Below are 25,213 nucleotides of genomic sequence, written 5' to 3'. Positions count from 1 at the left end.
AGGACTAAATATAGAGAATATAAAAATTAATACAATATGTATAGCAAATTAAATCTATTAATACAAATAAAAGACGCAGATGAAAATCAAATAGTATTCATTAAACATTCCTGGATAAAAGGCATTTTTTTAAATGACGAGTTGTATGATGTTCTTATCCATAGTGTCAGTTTAAGTGTATTTCAACTATTTTCTCTTTATTTGCCATCAGACAGCCCTTTCTGACAGAGAACTGAAGCCGTTATCTCTGCACTCTGCAAAGCCTCCAGAGTCCTGTGACAAAAACACACATTTGATCTCACAGCACACAGGAGTTTCTGGTCCCCCGCTGCCTCCATCGGTAAGGAACTAACTCAACCAACAAAGTCACACAATAACACAAGCAAACTAACCGACAGGGGCGAGTGTTGTTCAGGACCTCCGGTGTTCTGTGAGGTAAAATTGCTCTTTTTGTCCATGGAGTCTGGTGGCGTTGAAGAGCTTGTTCTTTTAACTTTGTGTGAACATTTTGCATTTGTCCCTTTCCTGTTTCAACGTCTGCACAAAGTTAGGTCTATAAAAAAAGAAAGAAAAAGGTTGGACTTCACTAATGCTTTTGAGGGTCCATCATGACTCTTTATCCAAGTGCGTACTGTTTCCCAGAGAGGACTGAGGCACTCATTCATCATTTATTCAAACATGTTTAAACCCGGTGCTCCGTAGAGGCATAGCAACAGCCGTAACCATGACCGGTGACTTCCCACAAGCATCTGTTAAGTGCTGCTGTAAAAAAAACGAGGTGCCTGGCGGGTACCGAGTGGGAACCGCACTAAACACCTCCTTTTTCTTTTTCAGGTACCATGGAAACTAAACGGTCTATTAGGGAAGCTAAACTCCTACTCTTCTAACACTGAAATACACTCCATCACAGGTTTAAATCTGCTGCATTCAGCTTGTTCATGATCACTGAAATAGGGAAAGACAAAACCCTGCTCTACAACACTCCTCTGCCGTAGTTCAATCTGCGGAAGATATCAATGGAACCACATTACTTTTGAACACAAACTCACAATAGCTGCAGACCGCGTACATCCATACACACACACTGAACTACACAAAGTCTTGGTTTTAGCATGTCTTAGTGACAAGCTTCCGTTCAAAATCAATGTAAATGACCCAAAATGTGTTGCTTCCGGCAATACGATGAGGGTGGCGAAATGAAGCGATGATTATGTCCATCGCCTCAATCGCCTCATCGTGAGGTGTTTGAAGTTGAAAAACTTGAACTTTTCAAGCAACATCGCGTGACGCTGTGACGTGACAGCCAATCAACGTTGAGATTAGTAATCATTGAAGTTCTCTGTGACACATCAAATGGATTGCCAAAGATGCCGCTGTTGCAGTCCTAAGTACATCAAGGAGACCGTCAGCACCAGTACGGCTACGGAGGTTAAATCACTGACGGCCTGATCTCACTACAACACAACAGCTCTTTAAGAGCCACACACTTCCTCTGAGATCTCATTTCTGTTCTTTTAAAAGCATTCAGATCCCTGGTTAGCATACCTACTAGCATAACTTCCATTTAGCACAACAGCAGAGTAGGCTGAGCTGGGGGTTAGCATCAGTAAGTTAGCCTCTTCGGCTGCTACCTGGGATTGAAGAGATGATCAAAAATGTGACAAATGTGAGCAAGCGACGCGATACTCGCTTTCCGGGCGATTTAATCGCCTCCATTGCGTGGGAATACACAGTTAGGCTGAAATCCCAAAGTAAATCAAAGTATATAGTGATGTGTATCATCTGTGTCGTGATACGCATTAGGAGGTTGTGGGTAATACTCAGAACTAGTTTTTAATGCGACATGTTCTTACTATTGTCTTCCACTGAGGGTTCAGAGGTCACGTTTGTCGACACATTCATTCTCTTGTTGGACGCCCTCACCGCTCCAGACCGTGTGAGGATTATACAGCAAGACAAAAAGGTGTCATGCTCTTCAATGTTGCGCCATTTTGCAACAAAATTTGTTCCCATTCATTACCATATAACTAGAGCTTAACCTTGTTTTAATATTATGGGAGAAAACAGCAGCAGCAGTCTCCTCCAGCAGAGCAGACAGCCTGTTTCCGGTGTAGTTTGGGGATTTATTGACATTTCGGTCAAGGAAACTCTCCTTTAATTAGCATGCAGAAATCCTCAAACTTCATCAAAAGGAAGTCAGCATTTAAAGTTGTAATCCCTCCCTTTGGGACGAGCTGCCCACCATCGGCATTCAAGCAAACACTACAGACTTTCAGTTACGTCCTCTCCGCACTCACTTCATCACATGTTCACTTTCTCCTCGTTTCACTTCAGTGCAGTCTTTTGTTGGTGTCGTCTTCCTAAGAGGGACCCAGGTTACTGTGTGTGTCTGTGTGTGTGTGTGACCTTTGTCTTCTGTAAAGCACTGCAGTCTTTTGTTAACATGATGTGTTAGTGTAGTAATGATTTCCTAAGAAAGGCAGATGGTCTTCTCCTATTCACTCATTCAGGTCACTTCTTTATAACTACAGTTTGATTTGACTTTTAAAAGCTTTTACTTGAAGTACAGGAACAAACGAGGGCTTTGTTTTATGACATTAAATGAAGTTAACGACTCCCCGTTTGACCTCTTGTTCTGCACTTTTAGTGGTTTTACTTTGTGATTTAACTGCATGTTTTTAATCAAAACCAAAAAAGTTGAATCATATCATAAGAAGAATTAACTGATAGTTAAAAAATAGTTTGAAAGTCATGTGAATCATCACATTAAGTCTCTAAAACATTTCATTAAAAGGGCTGCAACTAATAACAGTTGCATTACCAGTTATTTTCTTGATTCATCTTTTAATCGTTTGGCTGTTGAATGACAGAAAATAAAAAGATGACATCTTCAAATGATTTGTTTTGTCTGAACAAGAGTCAGTTGTATTATAGAAACAAAGAAATTCAGTAAATATTCACATCGAGTTCATTTTTGTCAGTTTTGCTCAAAAATGACAATAAATCGGGGCGGCCGGTGGTATAGTAGTTAGAGCAGTCGCCCTCATGCCGCAGGTTTGACTCCGACTTGCGGCCCTTTGCTGCATGTCTTCCCCCCTTTCCCTCCCTGACCCCATTTCCTGTCTGTCCTATCCAATTGGAAAAAATGACCAAATAAATAATCTTAAAAAAGACAAATCCATTTGCGTTTCATCTAGGCTCTAATCTTATTCATCTGTTTGTCTTCTTTTTTTAATGTTTGTCATGTTCACAAAGTATTTAAGTTGCATGTATTAAATTCATTTTGAAAGTTTTTCTGATAAGTTTTTCGCTGTTGCACAATGTTTTGTTAATAGACGATTAAAAAAATGATGGTTCATGATGTTTACACCTCAATCAATCTATATAAATCAGAAATACCACTTGTTTAGTTTTCCTTACACAGAAAGACAGAACAAATATTTAGTGGTTAATAATGGCAGCGTAAATCTCATCACTTGTGGTTTCAGTGGGATTCAAAGCTGTGAAAGAGTCACTGGAGCTTTAGGAGCTCTACAGTTTGTTGTGTGACAGCAGCGATTAATCTGCGCTCACTGGGAGAGTCTTGGAGTCAGTTGTAGAGGTCAGAGGTCAAGCGGCCGTCAACAGCGCCGCCGATGGCCCGCGGCGGCAGACTTCTCGGCAGACCTCCGTCTCCACGGTCAACCATTTACAGCAGCAGGGGAGTGGCTCCTGACGCCCAGTCAGGGCTCACCGGGCGACACAGCGGCCGCGTATAAATCACTCCCCGAGGAAAACAATGGGGCCATATGACACACACACACACACACACACACACACACACACACACACACACACACACACACACACACACACACACACACACACACACACACACACACACACACACACACACACACACACACACACACACACACACACACACACACACACACACACACACACACACACACACACACACACACACACACACACACACACACAGTGTGCGCATTAACGAAAAATCTGTGACCGGCAGCTGGCCTAAAAGGCTACCACCTTAAACATGTAAGTAACGTTAGCCTAGCCAAGCTACCTGCCCATGTTCCCACAGTCTCCTTGCGGATTTTCATTCAAAATTAGAATCTGAAATAATTTGCAGGTGTCATTAACAGGTTGCAGACTTATAGCGAGCAGCTGTGCGCACTTGTAAAATAATGGTTATTAATTATGTTGAATTATGTTATGCAGTCGCTGAGGCGTTATGCAGTCGCTGAGGCTATACTTGTGGGGTATATATAAGTTGATTAGTCAACTAATCGCTCTAAATGACGACCACTGGTCGACCAAGAAAATCTTGGTCAGGGGCAGCCCTAATGTGCATACCCTAAAACTGCTTGATTCAAGCCAGTTCTCGTTATTGCACGTCACCGCCCCCCCCCCCCTGTTTCCAGTCTGTCTCTGGACAGCTGACCATTTCATTTCATTTCATTTCATTTCATTCTTCTGAAAAGAAATGAAAGGGAGCAGAAAGAAGATAAACTTATAATGTCTGCCCCTTGTCAGCATTTCACAAATAATGATAATAAAAAAAAATCCAATTGGTGCGCTTACATATGTCACCTTTGCAGAACGAATACAAAATAAAAATTCACTTTTTCTGCTAAATAGCATCATCATATGTTTCTAATTATAGCCCTTTTACACGTTTCTTGAAAATAAAAAGTGATTGAGAAGTTTTAATTTCACTTTTTAAATTGTTCCACAGTTTCCACAGTATTGAAAATAGACATATTTAAAGGTCCCATATAATGCTCATTTCAAGTTCATATGTTGGGTTTCTATTAGAACATCTTTAAAAAACACATTTTTCTCTCATACTGTCTGAATATACCTGTATTCCCCTTATGTCTCTTTAAAAAGCCCAATCTGCTCGGATTGGTTCAGCATTTCTGGCGCTTCTGCATCTGCACTCTTGGCGTCTCTGTACTGTATATACTCTATGTATGTATATAATTGTTGTAAATTGTTTACTGTTATATATTTGTATTGTAATTTTTTATATGTATATATTGTATATTCTATCCACATTACTGCTGCAACGATGTGACTTTATCACTTGTGACACAATAAAGGACTATTATCTTATCTTATCTTAAAAAGAATTGGAAATCTCACTTGTTATATAAGTATACCATAATGTGGCCGTGATTTACCAGAGGAGAAGAAGAAGCCGAAGAGGTGCTTACTGTAGCCAGGTATCTGAGAGCTAACTGCAGTAACAAACAACCGTTACTCATGAGTCTACTACTGTTACTGGCTTGTGAAATAAATTAACCGTGGTCTATTACAGCTCGCAATCGGGACATACAACCATTGTTAACAAAACCACACTTTAAACAGACCACAAAATGGGTTCACAGCTCTGTTTGTTAACACGATGCTGAATGCACCTGCTTCAAAGTAACGCCAGTCAGTCTGTTAAACACAGTAGTCCAATGGTGCACAGGACATTTACCTGTTTTTCATATTTTACAGCTTGTCCCACACATTCTATGACTAAGTGTGGACAGTCAGCGTCGATGTGACGAAACAGTCACGTGCTGTTAGGACATGGTGTGACATGGCGAATATCGCTCATGAATTTTTTTCATATATATAAATATATATATTGGAATAGGGTAAGGCGGCAGGCCTGTGTTGATTAGGTGGACGCCTAAGCTGTAACGTGCTGCGGGAAACCCTGCCTATCAAATGTTACTTTTTTGAAGTGAGAATGAGCGTCTGTATTCAGCAACAATTATAAACCGTGTGTTTGTTTGTTGCATCTCTTCTCACTTCGCCCATAACAGTATGCAGGGTAATCCAGGATGTGAACATTACTATGAGCAACACACTTCGCTCATGAAAACAGCTTAAAGGGGCCCTGTGGAGTTTTCTTATAAACAATTCAAAAAGTTATGTTTTCATTCAGTGTTTCTTACCAAAATCTATTGTGTGCATCCTTGAGGCAAAACAAAAACGTTTCCTTCTTTTTAAATATCTAAATCCTACATTTTTTTACATCCATGTGTAATTGCTAGCAGTCTTGGATGTGCACACTAACACTAACAATACGTATAAATCTTACTCATGTACAATACAAGACCAACATTTGGAATCAAGAAACTAGAAACTCGATTCTAGAAAATTGTCCAAATGCACTGAAACACTCTTATGGCACTGGAAGACTTTCACAGGCTCAATTGCACAGACTTGATAAGAAGAGGGTTTGTTTCACTGTAGGCGAGAAGCTCATCTCTTCAAAAAGAAAGCTCATGTACTGAACATCCTCCTCTTTCTGCTGAATCACATCTCCTCCCCCTCCTCCTAATCTGCTCTTAAAGTCACACTGGAATCCCTCCTACATGTCCTCCTGATAACTCTCCATCATGCACACTTATTCTGCTTTCAGCGGTTTGTATTGAGAGCAGTTTCGACAGACTTCCTGCCCAAATGTATCCTTAAATTCCTTTTCCTTCATACATATAGATATATTTATCCTGACAACATTAACGTGTGGGTCATAGAGATGAATCATCTGCTGTGTCGTCATCTTGCTGAGAGAGGCATTAAGAGCAGTGTTCGTACCAACAATAGCACTGCGTGACGAAATTAAATAAATGTTGCGTTGGTTTCAAGTATTGGTGGAACACAGAGCAACACATGCTGTGCTCGGGACGAAATGGGCATGACGTTATAAACTCTCCAGCTGTGACGTTTGTTATGATTTGTACAGTCTGCGTTCACGCCAACTTTCATACATATTTTTATCTTTTGTTCTTCGTCAAGCAAAAATGTTGCCTGACGTCAGAGCTGTCAACTAGTTTACGTCACTTTACATCTTCAGTCCACTCTGTAGGGTGGGCCGATTCTCTGGTATGGACCCAGTCAAGCGAAAAGCAAAAATGTTCCTGGTGTTGAGAGTTAGGACACTGGTTGTTCATGAATGAATCTGTTAGTATGTGCCGATTTCAAATCATTGCTCTCCACACTATAGGAACAAAACTGTTAAATGTATCGTTACATGTCGTCCTGTGTGGGCTCTCTCACACCTTCACCAAGATTTGAAAAATCTCCAGGCTAAGGAGAGTCTGAGTCTGAAGTGTGGTTGTATTTTGTTTTTTATCAATACGAGTGTAGAGATAAACTTGAGCAGAACAAGCAGAAAGAAAATCCACGTCTACAGATGGAAAAGCTCCACCAATAACCAGTTTTCAAGTGTTTTAAGTGTTTCTGGTTGTGTTTTTCCTGTGACTTCTCTCGACACTCTCTGTTTGTTTGCACTCCTCCCTTCTGAACCTCCTTTGAAAAGGTCACCGTTCTTCTGTTTGTCTCTTCCTGCCTCCTTCACCTCTACAAGGAGGTCACAGCTTTCTCCTTCCCTCTGACATCATTTCTCTTTCTGTCTGCACTCTCCCCTCTCAACCGTCTATAAAAAGCTCCTCGTGTTTGTTTTTACCTCCTTAACCTCCTCAAAGCTCGAGTCAAAACCTTTCACCATTTAATTCAGAATGTTTGCAATGGGTGGTATTTATTCTAGTTGATCTAAAGCTGTGAGAATGTTGCAGATGTGTTTCTGTGCAAAAACTTTTGGGTAATACTTTATCAAATCAGCCGATGCTACAACTATAGTGCACTCTGCACTTATACTGACATTCATTTATTCATTCATGGTGAATGCTCTCTAACGGCGTGGGCTGATCTGAGCACGGACACCGGCCGGGCCGACCACAGTCAGACAGCCGGCTGGTTAACTAACCGTTTAACAGAGCTGTGCTTCCTCAGTGCCTTCATGCTACACTGGCGACAGAAACCAGGCGAGCAGTTGTCACTCATCCGTGCATGTGCTTTTTGACACTTTGACTAGAGTCTCATGAGGATGACGTCGTTAAATTTGACTCATTTAGCAGCTGGTTCGGTAGTTAGCTTGCTACGGGGCTCAGTTCTTACTCCAACCAGGTCAGGGACCGATTCAGAGACATTCAATTATTATTAATTATTATCTACTGTGTAGGTATACAGATCTTTTAAAAGACATGTTTATGCTCAAATAAATATACCTATATATGTATGTATGTCTCTTGTTGTATTGGTTTTACCTCTTATGGACTTTTGGCACAAAAACAGATACTCAAATATAGTGGAACCGAATATTTTAAACATAATCTTTGGCCCATTTTGACAGCCCTAGTTTCAGGAGTTGTGCTCATAATGATAAAATCATACAGTAAATAAAAATGATTGACTGCATTCGATCAGTCTGTTCGCTTCATTCACCTTCATTATAAAGACACATGAAGGTCCCTCGCTCCTTTCTCTCCTTCACAGCACACAGTGTGTGGAAATGTATGTTTACTTGTAGAATTAATGTGTTTATATACACTGTGAGCACATAATGCACACGGGGACGAACAGACGGGGGACGAGTGAGAGTAGCAAAGTGCCATCATTTGTCCTCCTTAACAATGCTGGTTAAACACAAGGTAAAGGTAAGGTAAAGGTATAAGAGCGTGCAAGTCTTAAAAGGTATATTCGTGCAAATGTTGCATCTGGTCTAGATGGGTTCAAATATATCCCATACAAATGACATGTTTACGTTAATTTGTTCACTGTGATGATGATTTAATTGCAGTTGAGATATTTGCTCCATGCAGCCTCGCTCGCTTCAGTAGGGTCCAATGCAGACTTCCTCCTCTGGAGCATGGGGGAGCAAACCAGGACGGATGCATCCACCCCTCCACCCTCTCTCCTGCTCATTCTCAGTTCTAACCTGAACATTTTCACCTTACAGAGACGTCAAACCACAAAACTTTACATCCCTCTCCTGTCTATTAATCTCCACGTCCCCCTCCTGTCTCTCTGTCTCACTTTCTATCGTTTCACTCTCCCTCTCATCTGTCTCACCCTCCTCCCCTTCCTCGGTTCCCCTACTCATCCACTCTGCCGCGACTCTCTCTGTTAGGCTATCAGTCTCTGCCGGGCTTAGCGGCTCGTTCCTAATCAGCTTACTGCCAATGAGACTAAGCCTGAGCTGAAAAGGCGATTGAGGGAGGCAGTTTAGCCACTGGCTGACAACTGGCAATAGCTGGGGGGATGGTGTCAAAACTTAGCAGGAAAGGGGAATAAAATATAAAATGAAACTAATATATCTTCACAGGTTTTTTGAAAGAGTGGAGACTTGAGAGTGAAGATAAAGAGGGACAAAAGAGGGAGTATCTCAGTGTATTTCAGTGTTAAAGCATCCCTTCTTGTAGCTCCAGGGGGAAAGTCTTGAGCTGCTCAGCTACGCTGCTGCAGCTCTGTGAGGCCATGAACTACCACAATAGTATCAACTCTTCTAGTGTCAACATTTTCGGCTGCTGGCTGGGCTGTCTTTTCTAAGCCGTGGATAAAACTGGGATGTTTTCCAAATGTCCCAGTTTTAGAGTTCCCCTCAAAATTCCAGCCCTGGCTGTCCCATTAGTTACAGTGCGAGGCGTGTTGGAGAACAAAGGTTTGGCCGTTGAAAGCTGTTTGGATGGAAAAGGCTGTGGAGGGGAGAGAGCTGCTGCTGTCGCTGTAGCGAGCAGACCAGAATGTCCAGAATAGAAGAGATGCTCATTTCTCAGAGCTTTGTGAGAAACGGGTTCGTCTGAAGGAGATGAAATATGTGAACATCTCTCTGGAGAAGAGTGGAAGCTAATCTGTGTGTATAAATGTGCTTTTTTAACATGCGAGCAGCAGTGGGAAATCTCCACAGGCCTGTTCGTCTCATGCATGAAGCAGCACGTCATGGCATCACTGGCCAGATTATGAGGCAAAACACTGAAAGTACCCAAATCACTGAGGAGTAAAGCTCATGTTAACATTCGATTGCATCAAGCCATAACATCGTGCATGACTGCCCTGAATAACAGATTTATATTAATTCCTCATTCGGGTGAGTTTGGGTTTTCTTCCTTGAATTTAAAGTTTAGATGCTGACGATAATTCTGCATACTTTCTTTATGGATCCTGTTGTTCCTCACCATAGAAAAATGGACGTAGCATACCCGTTAGCATAATAGCTGACTGACGTATACCTCCGAGGAGAAGTGAAGGCCAGAGGCTAGCTGTCACTCAAGAGGCCACATCCCTAATTATTCATACATTTTAACCTCCAATAAAATAAAAACTAGGCTGGTACAAAAATATTCACCCCCCTCGGTGTTGTCATGGAGATATAGCCTAAACATACAGACTATAATGTTTTTTTGTATCAGGACTACACAGGTTAAATGATGCTGCGAAAAGGGCCTGTTTAACATGGGGTCACTGAGAAACTGCTCTATTATGAAACCTGCCCCCAGTGGACACTCAGAGAACTGCAGTTTTTGGCACTTCAGTATTTGATCAACCAGGACGTGGCTGTGGTGGGCGCTTGTTCCTGACCAGACAGCGTTACCGGGTGTCTATACCAAACACCACAGATACACTCTTATTTAAATGTATTCATCTGTGTGCACCAGCTCCGTCAGGCTCGCGTCAAACAGCTATTAATGCGACCTGAAGCGTTTATGTTTCAAGAAGTCTATTTTCTATTTGTGCGTAAACACAAGGTTGATACCCAATACAAAGACTGAATAAATATATATTATTATTTAGCAACCAACACTGTATATTTAATGATTTCATCGTCTGTCATTGCCGCCCTGCTGGTCAGAACCGGTTCAGACACTCTGCGAGCGTGACGCTGACGTGACGTTCACAGTGAAGTCACAGACCGCTGGACCTATAACCAATCAGCGCAACCAAACCCGATGTAGGGCTCAACGACGGACAAATGCAAACGGACCACAGCCTGCAGAGATGAGCTGTGATGGTGAAGCATCAACATGGAGTTAGTTTGCATAACAAACAAAGCATGTTACTGAGCACAAGGCTTATTTAGCTGTTTATTTTATTTCAACATTTTTATTTCTGGAATTGATTGACATACACTGTATGTTTAATAATGTTAAATATTTAGTTAGTAGTAGTTAGTTTATGAAAGCAACCCCATGAGCACCTTTACCGTCATATCGGTGCAAAATCCACATAGAAAAATGTACTATATCAGCCGCCACATTGGAAATCAGTGACTTTTTCCTCTCTGAAATTGGTCAGGCCCTAGTACCTACTTTTAATACTCTTGTGGTAATACTTCTACTACTACTTGAATTTGAATACAGGACTTTTATTTGGGTAAAGATGTGAGATACAAAAATAGCGCTGATGACATAAAGGAGCTCATTTAGTTGCAAAATTGCAGCATCAGCTTTTAAAATGAACAATCGTTGAAGCCTTAATTCCTGAAAAGCTTCACATTTCGCAGAAAAGAGCTTTTAATCCTGTCAGCAGATATGTGGCCCGTCACGTGGCTGCTGGAGAGTCCCTGTTAGAGAATGGAGGGCGAGGGCTGGGCCTGGCAGCGCCCATGACCCTCTCTGTCTGTCTGTTGGTGTGTCTGCTAGCCTCCACCAGCATCCAACGGCTCATTGGTCACAGTTTGCGGGGGGGGGGGAGAAGTGGGCGGTGGGGGATCTGAGACTTACAGGGAGGGGCTGTAAACCACAGACAAATTATACACCCTCCCCTCACACAGCTGGCCGCATAACAAGGAAAAACATCCTCCTCCATCGAGAGTGCCGGGCAGGAAAACATGACACAAACTGCCGACTCCAACCCCCTGTTACCCCCCTCACTGCAGGTGGAGATTTAACTGGAGGAGCTGTCACTTTTTCCTGTTTCTGTAAAGTTTTGTAGGGTTTTTTTTAAACACACAAATGACTTTTTGACTTTCTCATGACACCTGCTCTGACAGGCTGAGAAAACAAAACAAAATGGGAAGTATTTCCTTTTTCCTCATGTCCTCTGCCACGGCTGTGGAGAAGTGGTGGTGGCAGCGGCAACATCTGGCCTAGAAAACTGCTGAGTTCTCCGGTTTGTCTTCAGCGCTGGCGAGGTCTGTGGGTCCGATTTACATTTCTGGAAAACCAACACAGACCAAAGCGGTCGCCCTGACTCCCTCCTCCTCCTCTCTCCGAGCGAAAAATGCAGAGAGGAATTCTCTTTTTCTTTCTTTTCTTTCTCCCCCCCAAAAAAACAAGCTCTGGAATTGGAGATGTTCTCTAAAAACAAGAGAAGAGGGGGAAAAGAAACTTTGAATGGGGGGAAGAACAGATGAAGGAGCAGAGGAGCGAGAGGAGGGAAAAAATATCACTGGAGGGCAATTATCTGGGCTATTTCTGGAAGACTGCTTTTCCATCCTCCAGTAGGGATGGAGGGAACAGGGAGGGTCTGTTTGGCAGCTGGCTGGAGGAGGTGGAGGGTGGAGAGACAGAAGGAGGGGGGTCGGAGAAGAAGTGATCGAGTGCATGAGATCTAAAAACTAAAAAGCTCTCCAATACGGCGAGTACAGCACGGCTCAGAATGGGTCCATTTAGTGGGAGTACAGAGAGAAAGTTGAAGAAAAGGAGTGGGAGGAAGGGAGGAAGGGATGGAGGTGAAATGGAGTGACATTAAGAGACAAAGACACGATAAGAGAGAGCCGACGCCATGAGAAAAAGAGAGAGAAGTGCTGCCTGCCTTCCCTGTACACGGCTGTGAAGTCCGGTCAGTAAAGACATAAAGTTCATGTTTCAAGAAGTAAAACTGACAAAAATCTTTTTGGTCGGTCTGATTTCCCTCCCTGACTTCCATCTTCCATCTTTGAACTCCACCTTCACCAAAGCATGGTTCCCCAAAGAAGTTGTATAATGCACTTTTTAATAAACATGAACACAACACATAACTACAGCAGTCAGCACAATGTGTAGCTATTGAGTGACATTTTCATTCAGATATCTAGAGGTCAAAGGTCAAGCAACCCTTTTGAAAAGGGCCACGCCCAGTTTTTCCCTCGCAAAGATTTTGCCCTGAGGCCCCTACACACCATACATTTGAAAAAAACGCTTTGCGCCGGCCGTTCCATTCATTTCCTATGGAAGAGGCGGTAGTGCCCAATGTAGCGACGCACAGCGCTCAGAATAGCCTCTCTGCCACTGCGCTCAAAGTTCAAATTAGGGATGCAAACAATTAATCGTCAATAAGAAATTACTTGATTAAAATAAATAAATTGCAATTAACTGCGTTTTGAACCAGTAATTCCCAACCAGTCCACTTGAGGTCGCGCTTGACGCCAGGCGTACTTGACGCACACGCTAGAAGACAAGCGAAGCAGGGCTGCGACGACAACAACAAGACAAACGAGAAGCGGTACACTGACAGGATGAAGAGGACAAAACAGAATGCAGTATGGAGTCACTTTAAGTTGGTTGATGACGACAAAGACGGCAAATGCACAATATGTGGAAGTAATTTAGAGTACAAGAACTCTACAACTTTGTTGAATTACCACCTAAATACGTCACATTCAGCCGTGCTGCAAGCAGCGAGTGGTTCTCCTACAATCACCACAGCCGTGGGACAAAGTGTATGTGACCCCACGACAGCAGAGGGCATTACCCAGCGGGTATGGAACATGGTTACTACAGACATGCTGCCGATGAATGTCGTTAACGGACAGGGACTTTGAGAGGTAATAAAGTACATGGAGCCAGGGTACAATATCCCCTCTAGAACAACCAGAACCACCCGCGAGGAAACAAGCTACGCAAGGAAGAAGGCCGAGGTGAAAACACAACTTGCAAGCTTGAATGTGGCCCTCACAACAGACTGTTGGACTTCCTTGACTACAGAAAGCATCATCACAGTTACATGCCACTACACTGAACCGGAATGGCAGGTAATGTCAGCCGTCCGACTCACAGAGAGCATGTCAGTGACGCATAAAGTCTCCTGTTGCAGTGAATGTGAACGGCATCAGCTGACAGTGATGGAATTCCATTAAAAAGGTCTATATACAGTTAACCTATTCAGAGGGAAATTCAGCTTCTCAGAAGAACTGCTTCTTATCAATGAATCGATCATCGATCGATAAGATGAAACAACTATCGATTAATGAATTACTTGATAATTTGCATCCCTAGTTCAAATCAGCTGAACTTTGACCTTGTTGCCGCTGACCTTTCAAAAGCGCAACCAATGAAATAGAAGCTTAGAGTGTGATGTTAACGTTTCCTAGGCAACCAGAGAGCGACATCAAGCCGGTTATTGTGTGTCTGAGTTTCACAAACTATTTAACGTTACATTAAAGTGGTTTCACAATCTGGGAAGAAAACATAATGAGGTTTATGCATCACACCAGGTTTTTGAATAAGCAGCTTACGTTAGCAACCCTTACGAGCTAAGGGTTGCTAACGTTGATTTAGCCTCGCGCTGAGCCCACTGCACAAAGCTTATCATGTGACTCTGAATCATTATTTACCTGTCCTTGCTGGCCTTCCTTAGGTCTGACGAGATGGATTTGTGATATCGAAAGAATCTGGCTGCCGTGAAAGTTAAAACAAAGTGGTTTGAATACTTTTTAATTGAAACATTGAATATCTGTTTTCACAAAAACTTGCTAGACTAGAATCTGAAATATTATTTTATATTATAAAGTCCATCCTGGTGACTGAAACTCTATTAACTGGGAGAGTTTAAGCGTCAAGCATCTGGTTCATGTAATCTCCTAAAAAATAAAAAATAAATAAGAATCCTCTCTGCCCTTTAAAAACAGTGGAGGCCAACAAGCTTAAAGAGCTACAACCTCCACCGTCTCTCTTTCTAAAACTTGCCGCTCTGTCGTCACACCAATCCTGACGCTCATTTAAAGTCCTGTGATCAAACTTGTCTGAGTGAAGTGAGGCAAATTTACACCATGTTTTATAAAGTGCAAACACTTCAGCAGAGAGATCATGAGAGGAGATGAAAGAGACAAAACGGGGAGGAGGAGAAAAAAAAACATCAGAAGAAGACAAGAAAGGCAAAGAACTCGTTAGCAAGTTGCAAAAGCACGAGCAGACCTGATGGTGCAGAGTGATACAACAGGCCTGCAGCTGCCGCTCAAGGCTTTTAACAGAGAGACACAGCGAGGAGTAGAAAAGTAGGTGAGAGAGGAGAGGAGAGGCGGAGGAGAGGGAAAGAGGTCAGGAGAACAGAAAGAAGTGGAACGAAAAAGACGGAAACAAACTTGGAGACGGAGAGAAAGAAGATTGGAAATAAAGTGAGAAGAATTGGAGGAGAAATGAAGACACTGAAAGATGAAGGTGAAGGGGAGATTCAGAGAGGTACATAGGGGGAGAGTGAAGGTTGAGAGATGGTGAGTGAGGGAGAAGAAACGGTATCAGCGAGACCAAGAAAGTGGGTTCATTTTTAGGAATCCTTTCTTGAGATTACTGAAAGCTACAAAGACAGGACGGAGAGGAGCCGTATTTAACACTGCAGGACACTTTAGACCAGGATGAAGCTGGCAAGTTCCCAAAATGCTACTAAATCATCAACTCTCATGTATTCCCAGAACCAAACCAGAAGAGGTTTTCTTTAGAAAAACAATAGAATATTGGGCACCCGGTGGTCCTGGTTCGATTCTGAACTGCAGCCATTTGTTGCATGTCGCCCCGTTTCTCTCTCCCATTTCCTGTCAACCTCCACAGCAGAAAACTCAAAATAAGACTAATGCGTCAAAACTCTTATGAACCAAGTTGCACTTTACCTCATATTTTAACCTGTTTACATGCCGTTTTTGTATGAGTGTGAATAGTGAGGGTAATACACTAAAGGTTTCTTTGCATGTGAGCAGATATCATCAGCTCATCAGCAGGTGTTTGGATTCACGTTGCACATAAACACTCAATTTGATTTGTATTTCCATGGAGCAAAATGCTAAACTCTGCCTCAGTATAATACATCAATGTCAAAAGAAATATATAGCAGTGAATGAAAATGTGTAGAGCCACTTTCGCAAAACACAATTAACAATAATTAAGAGCAAGCTACAAACGATGCAGACAACATCAGTTGCACTTAAGAAACTTCAGGCAGTTCAAATGCCAAACAATATCTGTCAATGAACGTCCGACCGAGGACATCACAATGTTCAGAAACTGCAGAGAGACAGAAGAGCAACAGACGGGGAAAGTGGAAAAGAAGAGAAAACCCCCAGGCTGATCTTCAGAGCCCTGATGTCGAGCATCTCCGAGAGCAAACCCTTGAGCTGAGCACTGGGAGCAACCAGGAGCCTGGAGGAGGAATGGGAGAGGGAGGGGAGGCCGGAGCAGCACAATGCCTCAGTGTAGCCCCTCAGCGAGGCCTTGAAACAAGGCACAATGGCTGCACTGTCAGCAGGCCTTCTCCTGCACTTTCGTAGGTCTCCCTGACACCAGGCCTCTCCCCTTTTTCAATAACCAGCACAACAACCTTTTCAGGGGCTGGAGCAACGGTCCGCTCCTCCACCGCCGCCCTGAAAGAGACCATTCTGCACTCAACGGTCGCTGGTTGAGATGGTTTTTGTCTTTTTCTTTTTTTTCCCCATTCCAGAGCTACGACTGACATGCTATGAGAGAATGGGGGATTATCACCATCACCAGGCATTTTTTCCTGCTCCTAATGGTTTGTGGGTAGAGAGCTGATAACTGAAAAACCGCAGGGGTCGAAAACATTGTTGTGCATTCAACGCGACAAAGTGCAGAGTTCAGCGATTTCGGGGATAAATGGACGGAGCGAGGTTCCCATTCAGGAAGAAAATGAATGATTCACAGCAGCGACGCCCATGAATGATTCATTGACGAAAGGAATGCATTTTAAAAATTCAGACAGGTCGAAACACTTTAGGAGAGAGCGTCCATTCTTAAAAAACAGCAGACACGTCTTGTGCCAGTGAAGCCCCCTCTTCAGAGATCAAAGGCAAAACATGAAACTGGAGATGGTCCTTCATTCATGAAGCATGTCGGCTTTCCAAGGGAAGAGATTTGCCATTCTGGCAGCAGCCATTAGCCAACTGGAGCGGCTCAAATCCAGCAGCCTCTCACTTCTGTTGTTGTTGTTGTTGATTCGGTGTAATCATGGCTGCTGCTTGCAAACTTTGATAAATACTGGATTCCAATTATGTGTTGAGATGCACGCCCGAGCAAAAGTCTGTAATCTCATGACTCAAAAGCTTGATCGAGTCCATGCGGATGTCAGAGAGGACTACTCTGTAAATTTCAATGGTCTTTCATGCTTTTATGTTCTAGAAAGTCCTCTTTACAAAGAGATTACATATGAAAGGTTTGTTCTGTACACGGATAACAAAAATGATGTACAAACATTCAACCGGACTGCCAACTGAAAGAGACAAAGATCCCTCTGAGTAGCAGCAGAATAAGAAGTGAAGAAATCAGCAGACACTGGTAAAAAAAAAAGGAGGTTTGCATCGAAATGTGTGCAGATTTAAACGGGAACAGGTTCCTGCTTCAGTGTCAAGAGCACAATAATGCAGCCTGTAACAAGCTGGAGTTACCAGTTGCTTAAGAGAAGCTCTTCTTCAAACTGAGTTGTTGCGATACTGCTAACGGTATCGGAAATGCCTCAGATACAGCCCAAAATGCTGCATCCAAGTCTATGCACCGATCCCATATCACACAATTTATTAGCCCTGTCTAGGGTCAGCACTATTGGACATCAGATGAACATAATTTGGCCCAAAGAAAAACACACTGACTCAATGCTGTGACGCTTCCCGGACTGGAAAACAAATTCAACATCCATTTTGTAACAATATTTTAGTGATGCAACACTACACAAAATCAACTAAATGAGAGTTTGAATCATTCCTTTCTTCTCTTGCGGCAAAAACGGTTTCAAATGGAAATAATACATTTTGGTGTCTGAATTATACTTGTTTTTTTAACTACAAAAATGTAAAAATGGCGTCCACAGTGGTGTTTTTCATGCATATTTCACACACACACGAACGCTTTTATTCATGGGCTGCCCGCTCGTGGATTTCAAAACGTACCAACGTTGAGGCCATTTTGGAAACTTTCTCTTATATTGCAAAACCTCTTATAAACCAAAAACGTGTTTCTGAAAACAATTTATGCAAGAAATAAGTTGCTAGATATGTGATGTCCAGACGATGATTAGTGCATATAAGTGCCACGATGATCAGTTGTGTTTGGCACATGGAGGAGCCACTCCAGAAGCAGCTCTTCACTTACTGTCTGTCCTTGAACGTTGCACGGAGGATGAATGAGACACTCGAGCATCAGGATTCAGATTAAAGGCCTCATCAAACGGACGGACACTCTCATGGAGTATCCTCCAGCGAGACACTGCATCGCGGGGCCAGCTTCGCCGCGCTGACGCCGACCTCCGACCTCCCCGTGGAGAGGGCGTGAACACAAAAGACAATTTCCCCACGACGATCAATAACGCATCACATTACCGCCCTCTAAATGGGAAGTGCTGTAATGTGTCATAATTTGTGCCATCAATCATCTTGTCAGGGGATGAGTGTGGGTGTTTTTAATCATCTCTGGATACACCGGCTCTCTACTGATCCTGGGCCAAATGGTGGTTTCCAAAAAGGTTTTAGGATGTTTCAGGGTTATTTTCTATTTCAATTTCTGGGGTTTGTCTTTGGGTTCTGTTCTGTGCATTTTTTCTGTGTTCTTTACCTTTGTATTTTTGTGTTTTAATGTTTCAGTAATTCAAGTTTTTTTGTTGAGTACTTTCTGTCTATTCTCTTTTAAATTTTGTTTGTTTTTTCTTTTGAAAAATAGGAAATTTGTATATTTTTGTGTTTCTTTATCTCAGTTTTTCAAACGTTCCTGTTTGTTTTTTTGGAGATTTAATGTTTCAGTCATTAAAGCTTTTTTAATTGGTAGCTCTCAGGTTTATTTCTGTGTCTGTTTTGTTCTTGATTTTTGTCTTTCTCAGCATTTCCATTTTTAGATTTTTTTTCAGGGTTTTTTTTTCCCGGCATGCATCTCAGTGTTTTCTTTTTACTGCCTCTGATTTTAGTGTTTGTTACACTCTTTGATTTTTGGATTTTTCAGGTCTTTGTTGGGCTTTGTTTTTTTAGTTACTGCTTGTCAGTATTTGAAGGGTTTTCATTTCCATTTTTCGAGAGTTTTTTCCTGTTATTTTTCCTTCTGTTTTTGCTTTCTTTTTCCTTGTTTTTATCTTCTCTTTCTACTTTTCAGTTGTCTGCAATAACATGAACGAATGTCTGATAAGGTAAACAATGGAAAACACACCAATGGCAGATGCAGATATTGAGATTGAACGACCAACCCTGGAATTACTTCGACAAAATGCTTAAAGGTTTTCCATTCAAGTGAATTGCATGCTTCATATTTGCTTCTGTGACCTGTTTTTTCCTCACAAATTCTTAAAGTCTGTAATGACGTGTTTTATCTCTTCACATCTCCCTAACCCTGAGGAGAGCTGAGTGACAGACACATTTAATTTGACTTGAAAGAGAAACTGGCGATAAAAAGACTCCTATTAATGACAAATAAAAAAAGCAGACTTATCAAACTCCTCAGTGGATCTGAGACCAAATAGAGTGGATTTGCACAGAGCTCAGGACGGGGTTTTAGGAAGGCCTAGCAAACTGCAACCAGATGACTAAGCACAGAGCGAGGGAGGAAAGAGGTATCACTAAACCGCTGCCTCGATAGGCGTCCTGTAAAGCTCCGAGATGGAACCTTAAACCAACATTAACTGAAAGGGCTTTAAAAACAAAACCACAGGAAACCAATTTCCACCTACACCAAACAAACTGGAAAAAAAAAAACAACCTCAGCTTTTCTCCTCGCTGCAGAAAACCTATTAAATTCATGTGAAAAGGCTCGGCTGGGATCAGAACTGTGAATGCATGTCGTGAGCGGAGGGGAGGGGAAGAGAGAGAGAAATCCTGGTAGAGATGGTGGAAGGAGAGAAAATCCCACAAGAGTTGAAAAAAAAAAACCACAACACTGAGCATCTGTCCTCCTGTCGCAGGTGATTATTCTGGGCGACGGAAGAAGAAGTGCCGCCTCATCGTTATGGAGTGAAGCCACCGTCACGTGCCAGAAAAAAGAAAAAAAAACGCGTGGGTTTGACCCCAGAGTGGAAGAGGAGGAACGGCTGGTGTTGCATCAGACACAAAACGCTCTCTATCCATCTCAGCTTCGTTCAATGGAGCATCTGCTGTTTACACTGGGGATTATTTACTGGTTTGAGGGACGGAGCCAACATAATTAAATATGGATTTATGTACTTTATAGGTGCTGTTTATCATGGGGTGCACTAGTGGTTGACATTACAGGTAACCAGCGTAAACAAGAGAACAAAGTTATTATCTGATTACATTTAAGTGTCTTAGATGACAGACAGGAATGGAAAAAGGACCTCTTAAAGATGCTAACACACCAGCTGTTGTCATTATGAGGCTGTGTTTACTCAACATACATCAGAGCTGTTTAATACGCTCACAATATGGTGAAGACTTTGAACGTTAAAAAAGAGAAACGTACAGACACTTAGATGTAAAGAGGAAATCTGTACTGCAAAGTGGGTTCATTCTTAAAGGGGAACTCCATCTATTTTACACATTAAAGTCTGTTTACAGGGGTATTAGATCATACAGGTGTAATAAACAGTGGTGGAAGAAGTACTTGGATAGTTTACGCAAGCAGTGACGCCTCTGAAAACACCTGCTCACGAGTAAAAACGTGCCTTGCACCAACCTTTTTCCCAGGGTGCTGAGCGGCGTGCTGAGGCTGAGTGGCGCTCGAGCAGGTTTGCGGTTGCGTCCGGTCAGTTTTGTGGCAGGCGGTTCAGTCTTCAGGGACTCGGCCTTGCGAGCCGGGCTGGCGCCGGGCCGGATGTTGAGGTCCTTCAGGACGTCGTAGTTGATCTTGGTGGAGATCTTCTTCTGCTCCAGCATCTTCTCGATGGCCTCGTCCGCGGTATTGGCTCGGATTGGAGGGTGCTTCTTAACCGGCCCTCGGGGCTGTCAGGATTAAAAAAGAGATCCAAGAACAGATGAGCTGTTGTCAAAAGAGAACCGTTATCATAATGAGCTGCTCAGGTGCCAGGTATAAAAAATAAAAAAAGCGTGTTACTGGCATTTTTTTTTACTAGGTACAAATATGGGAAGTTCATGGTTCAGGAGGGGAGAAAACGTCGGTCTACAAACATGAGAGGCTGTACTTTGAGCTAAATGCTAATGAAGAAGAAGAAGTTTGTTAATAATAATAGATTTTATTCATAGGCGTCTTTCTAAGCACTCAAGGACACCGTGCATTTGTACACAAACAATAATAAAAATGGGGAGTAAACAAAATGATCAAACCGGGTTAAAATGACAAGGCGGTTGATGTTGCGTAGGTGAAAATATGCAGACCGAGTAATGTTATTGATATGAGAGTGAAAAGATAGAGTACTGTCGAGGATGACACCCACACTCTTGACCTGTGGGGAGGGGGAGACAGTGAAGTTGACACTATCCAAAACTGTCGGTTTTGGATAGTGTTGATTTGGAACCAATGAGGAGAACATCGGTTTTGTCACTGTTGTGCATTTGACTCTGACTATTTTTCCTGGGCGGACATGATGAAGCTTTTCTTTCATTCCCAGCCAACACCAGCGTGATTAAAGTCATGATTGAGACCTGGTAGTCGATCTAACTTTACTAAATTCACTCCAATTGCACTCAGCAGATGAGGGTCAAAGGCTATCTGAAAAGAATAAGTCTTCCTATTAGACCAATTAGGTCGCAGATGGGAATGATTTGCCATCATCTGCAAGCAAACGTCCAGCTGAACACATTTGTGTAATCAGACATTTATCCCAATCAGGGCACCAGATTGAGGTTATCACCCAGTTTCATGTATTCACCTTCACCTCACTTCAAATTACGGATGCACATCAGCTGACTCTCTCTCTTTTTTTAACTTTTTAAACACATTTCATACAACAGTGTTATAAAGCCCACAAGTTTCTCCACACATTGATTTCATACAATTTAATTGAAATCCTCAGCTGAAAGTAAATCGATCCTGCACAACAGAAGCTAATCAACTCCGGATGTTGTGAACCAACAAAAGGACGCTCACTTAGTCACGCAAGCATAACGAGAACGTCCTCCGTTTAATTCATCGATTCACTCGTTTGTCGGTGAGAAGACGGCGCGCTGCTGGTTGGATCGGCGCTGTCAGGACGCTGCATGTCTCATTAGATCTCTGTTTCCACCGCAGTAAATCCAGCTAGTTCAAACCAGTGAACAGATGTTGGGTCTAAAAGCACCCGTGCCAAGACCAGTAATGGGATATGAGAGGGAACCAGTTTCACAGGACCTACCGTCTGTCTTCTCTGCATCTGTCTCACAGTGTCACTCTGACTGCAGAAGTGCCTAACAAATATCTGACTACTGACAGACTTTCTTTTAAAAACGAATTGACAATTATGATGATAATATATTATTCATTTTAATCATAAACAGGTTTCCTGTACATATTCTAAAGTCAAATTCAAGCACTTTACATGCATTTCAAGGCGCATTTTCATGCTTTTCCAGCACCTTTACAGATATGGTTAGTATAATACTGAGTGTTCAGTATACACTTCATCACATTAAATAAGATGTTAACGTCTTATAAACAACCAACATGAAGTTTTGAGACAGAGTTCTACGGAAGGATGACAAATGAAAGGAAAACTAACCACACAGAAATATAATCAACTATTCTGACCATCTGCTCATCATGAAAAGTTAGTTTTCATGCAAAAATGTCAGAAAATGTTGTTTTCAGTCTCAAATATGCAGATCTTTTCTCCGTGTTATATCATAGTATATGCCATCAACATATAACGTAACATTTAAAGCACTTTTCAAACCGTGAAAACATCATAGTAAAATTTAAGTATTTTCTAGGATATCAAACACCTGTACGAACCCTGCATATACCAAAGGAAAGAACACCAAAAAAATCACTGGTTAGGGGCGGCCGGTGGCTCAGTGGTTAGAGCAGTCGCCCTATGTAAAGAGGCTGAAGGTCCTCGAGGCAGCAACCCTTTGCTGCATGTCTCCCCCTCTCTCTCTCTCACCCCATATCCTGTCTGTCCTATCTAATAAAGGCTTGGAAAAATGCCAAAAAAATAATCTTCAAAAAAAAAAATTCTGGTTAGTGAAGAATTGCTACTTTTCTATGTTTCATTTCGCCGTAATTTGAATATCTTTTGGTTTTGGACTGTCGGACAAAACCAGACATCTGAAGACAGCCTCTGACCATCACTCTGCCTCCGATCAACTTCCTGTCTGTGGCGCTCTCCTGTCCCCTCACTTATCTCAACGTTTTAGAGGCTGAATTGCTGTTACCTTCTTTTCTTTGTAGATCCCGAGCGCCTTCTCCTTTGCTATCTTTGCCTCCTTCTCTGAAAGCAGAAACAAGAAAACAGTCTGAACACACAAACCCTGAGATAACGACGCAGTGGGAAATTAACACAGGACGTGAACGCTGGTGGGTTCAGTTGGAGGTTTAACTGTGTTCAGCTGAGAAAACACAGAAAGTATAAAGGTAGATTCTGGGACCACTGAGCCACTGCAGACAAATAAAAGTACCTTTCTGCTCTTTGAGGTAGTCAGAGTTTTCTGCCATCCACAGCGCCGTCTTTACTTTGATTTCTCCATCACTCAGCAGATACTGCAGAGAGAGAGATTTTTCTGTATTACGTCAAATGTTTCATCTCTTTAGCCACTGTGTGTGTGTATATGTATGTACACAGGTCCCAGAACCGAAGTTAACATTTATCCTTCAAAACAAAACTGCGTGTCTTACCTAAGGATGACGCAATATGAGCTTTGACATGATTATTGTGAGAGGAAATATCACGGTTTCATTATAATTAATCAGGGAATTTATTATTGGAAACTCTGGAAGGAAAATCAAAGTCTACTTTCTTTGTAAAATATTCAGGTTGAGCTCGTCCTCATAGTACTGGGGTTTCATCCATGTACATCTCCTCACCAGACTGAGACAAGAAACAGGAAATTGTAAACTCTTTTTTCACACAGACTTGAGCAGAAAGGCCTGGATGATTCTCTCCCACATGTCAACTTTTTTCTCAAAATATTACGACTTTTTTTCTCAATTTATTAAGATTTTTTTGTCAGAATATTAGAACTTTTTTAGCACAATCTTCTGACTATTTTGCTTGAAATAATACAACTTTTTTCTCAATTCATTCTGATCTTTTTTTCAAAATATTACTGCTTTCTTCTCAATTAATTCCAACCTTTTTCCTCAAAATATTCAGACTTTTTTTTTAATCACAATCTTCCGACTTTTTTGCTGAAAATATTACGCTTTTATCGTCACCATGTCCCCAGCAGACTGAGACAGTAAACAGGAAGAAGTTTTATAAACTGGTTTGGTCCCCCAGCCCAGTTTAAACTGGTTTGGTCCAGCTTAGTAACGTTACATTCACTAGTTCACTTCTTTCACACAGACTTGAGCAGAAAGGCCTGGATGATTCTCTCCAACATGTTGGAACAGATTCAGTGTTGGACCTTTTGCACTCACTTTTAGACGCCACACTTCGCAAACTGGATATCCATCTTCTCCAACACCTCCCTGCTCATTTTGGACACACACTAAATGCTCCACGCTCAACATTTAAGGAGCTTTTTAGGTCGATATAAGGCTGAATTTCAGTTCGCTGTGACATTTTTAAAGCTCTTCTACTCAACGCAACGTGACTCATGAAGTTGGTTTTCACAAGGCAAAAAAACAGGAACCAAAACGCCAGAGATATCAAAGTTTCACAATTCTTACAGTTATGAAACTGTGATGTTATGTTACAAAATCAGTTAATCCTGACATCTTCGCATATAATCCATCTTTCTCACCAAGAGAGTTTGTTCGACTCTCTCACGTATAACACGTGTATTAATGGTTCTGTATAAACTTTGGATCTGAGCCCTTGGGGGTTCCGGGTCTTGTCTCAAATCCCAAGATTTCAGGACTCATGAGGACTTCTACTTGTACCATAATGCAGTCTGTTGTGTAGCCTATTATTAAGATGTACTAGTTGCTAATTAAACCCTGCGTTTATGTATTTAATATATTCAATATAGAGTTATTTTAATAACTGAACAGACACATTTATCATCCATGGACACACAGTGATCAGTTGATATTTTGCTGTCAATCAGACAGATTACTAAAGGTCAACATGGTGAAATGTTGTATACTTATAGGGGAAGTTTCTCCTCCAAATATGTTTGACTGACCTGTTAGTT

The 25,213-nt window shown here is 42.0% G+C and overlaps 1 protein-coding gene across 1 annotated transcript in view; it reads right to left on the bottom strand.

Moving 5' to 3' along the window:
• LOC310954611 (transcription factor IIIB 90 kDa subunit-like) overlaps window positions 1-25,213 on the bottom strand; it is a 115,851-nt gene that overhangs the window by 23,494 nt on the left and 67,144 nt on the right. The window contains exons 14-16 of the mRNA XM_083924184.1: window positions 23,534-23,615; window positions 23,291-23,346; window positions 20,658-20,923 (exon numbers count right to left, since the gene is read on the bottom strand). Of these exons, the coding sequence (XP_083780310.1) occupies window positions 20,658-20,923; window positions 23,291-23,346; window positions 23,534-23,615 (404 nt within the window). The remainder of the gene's footprint in view (window positions 1-20,657; window positions 20,924-23,290; window positions 23,347-23,533; window positions 23,616-25,213) is intronic.

Source organism: Echiichthys vipera, assembly GCF_963691815.1.
Source record: "Echiichthys vipera genome assembly, chromosome: 12".
Lineage (NCBI taxonomy): Eukaryota > Metazoa > Chordata > Actinopteri > Perciformes > Trachinidae > Echiichthys > Echiichthys vipera.
This window is presented reverse-complemented; position numbering and strand designations above follow the sequence as displayed.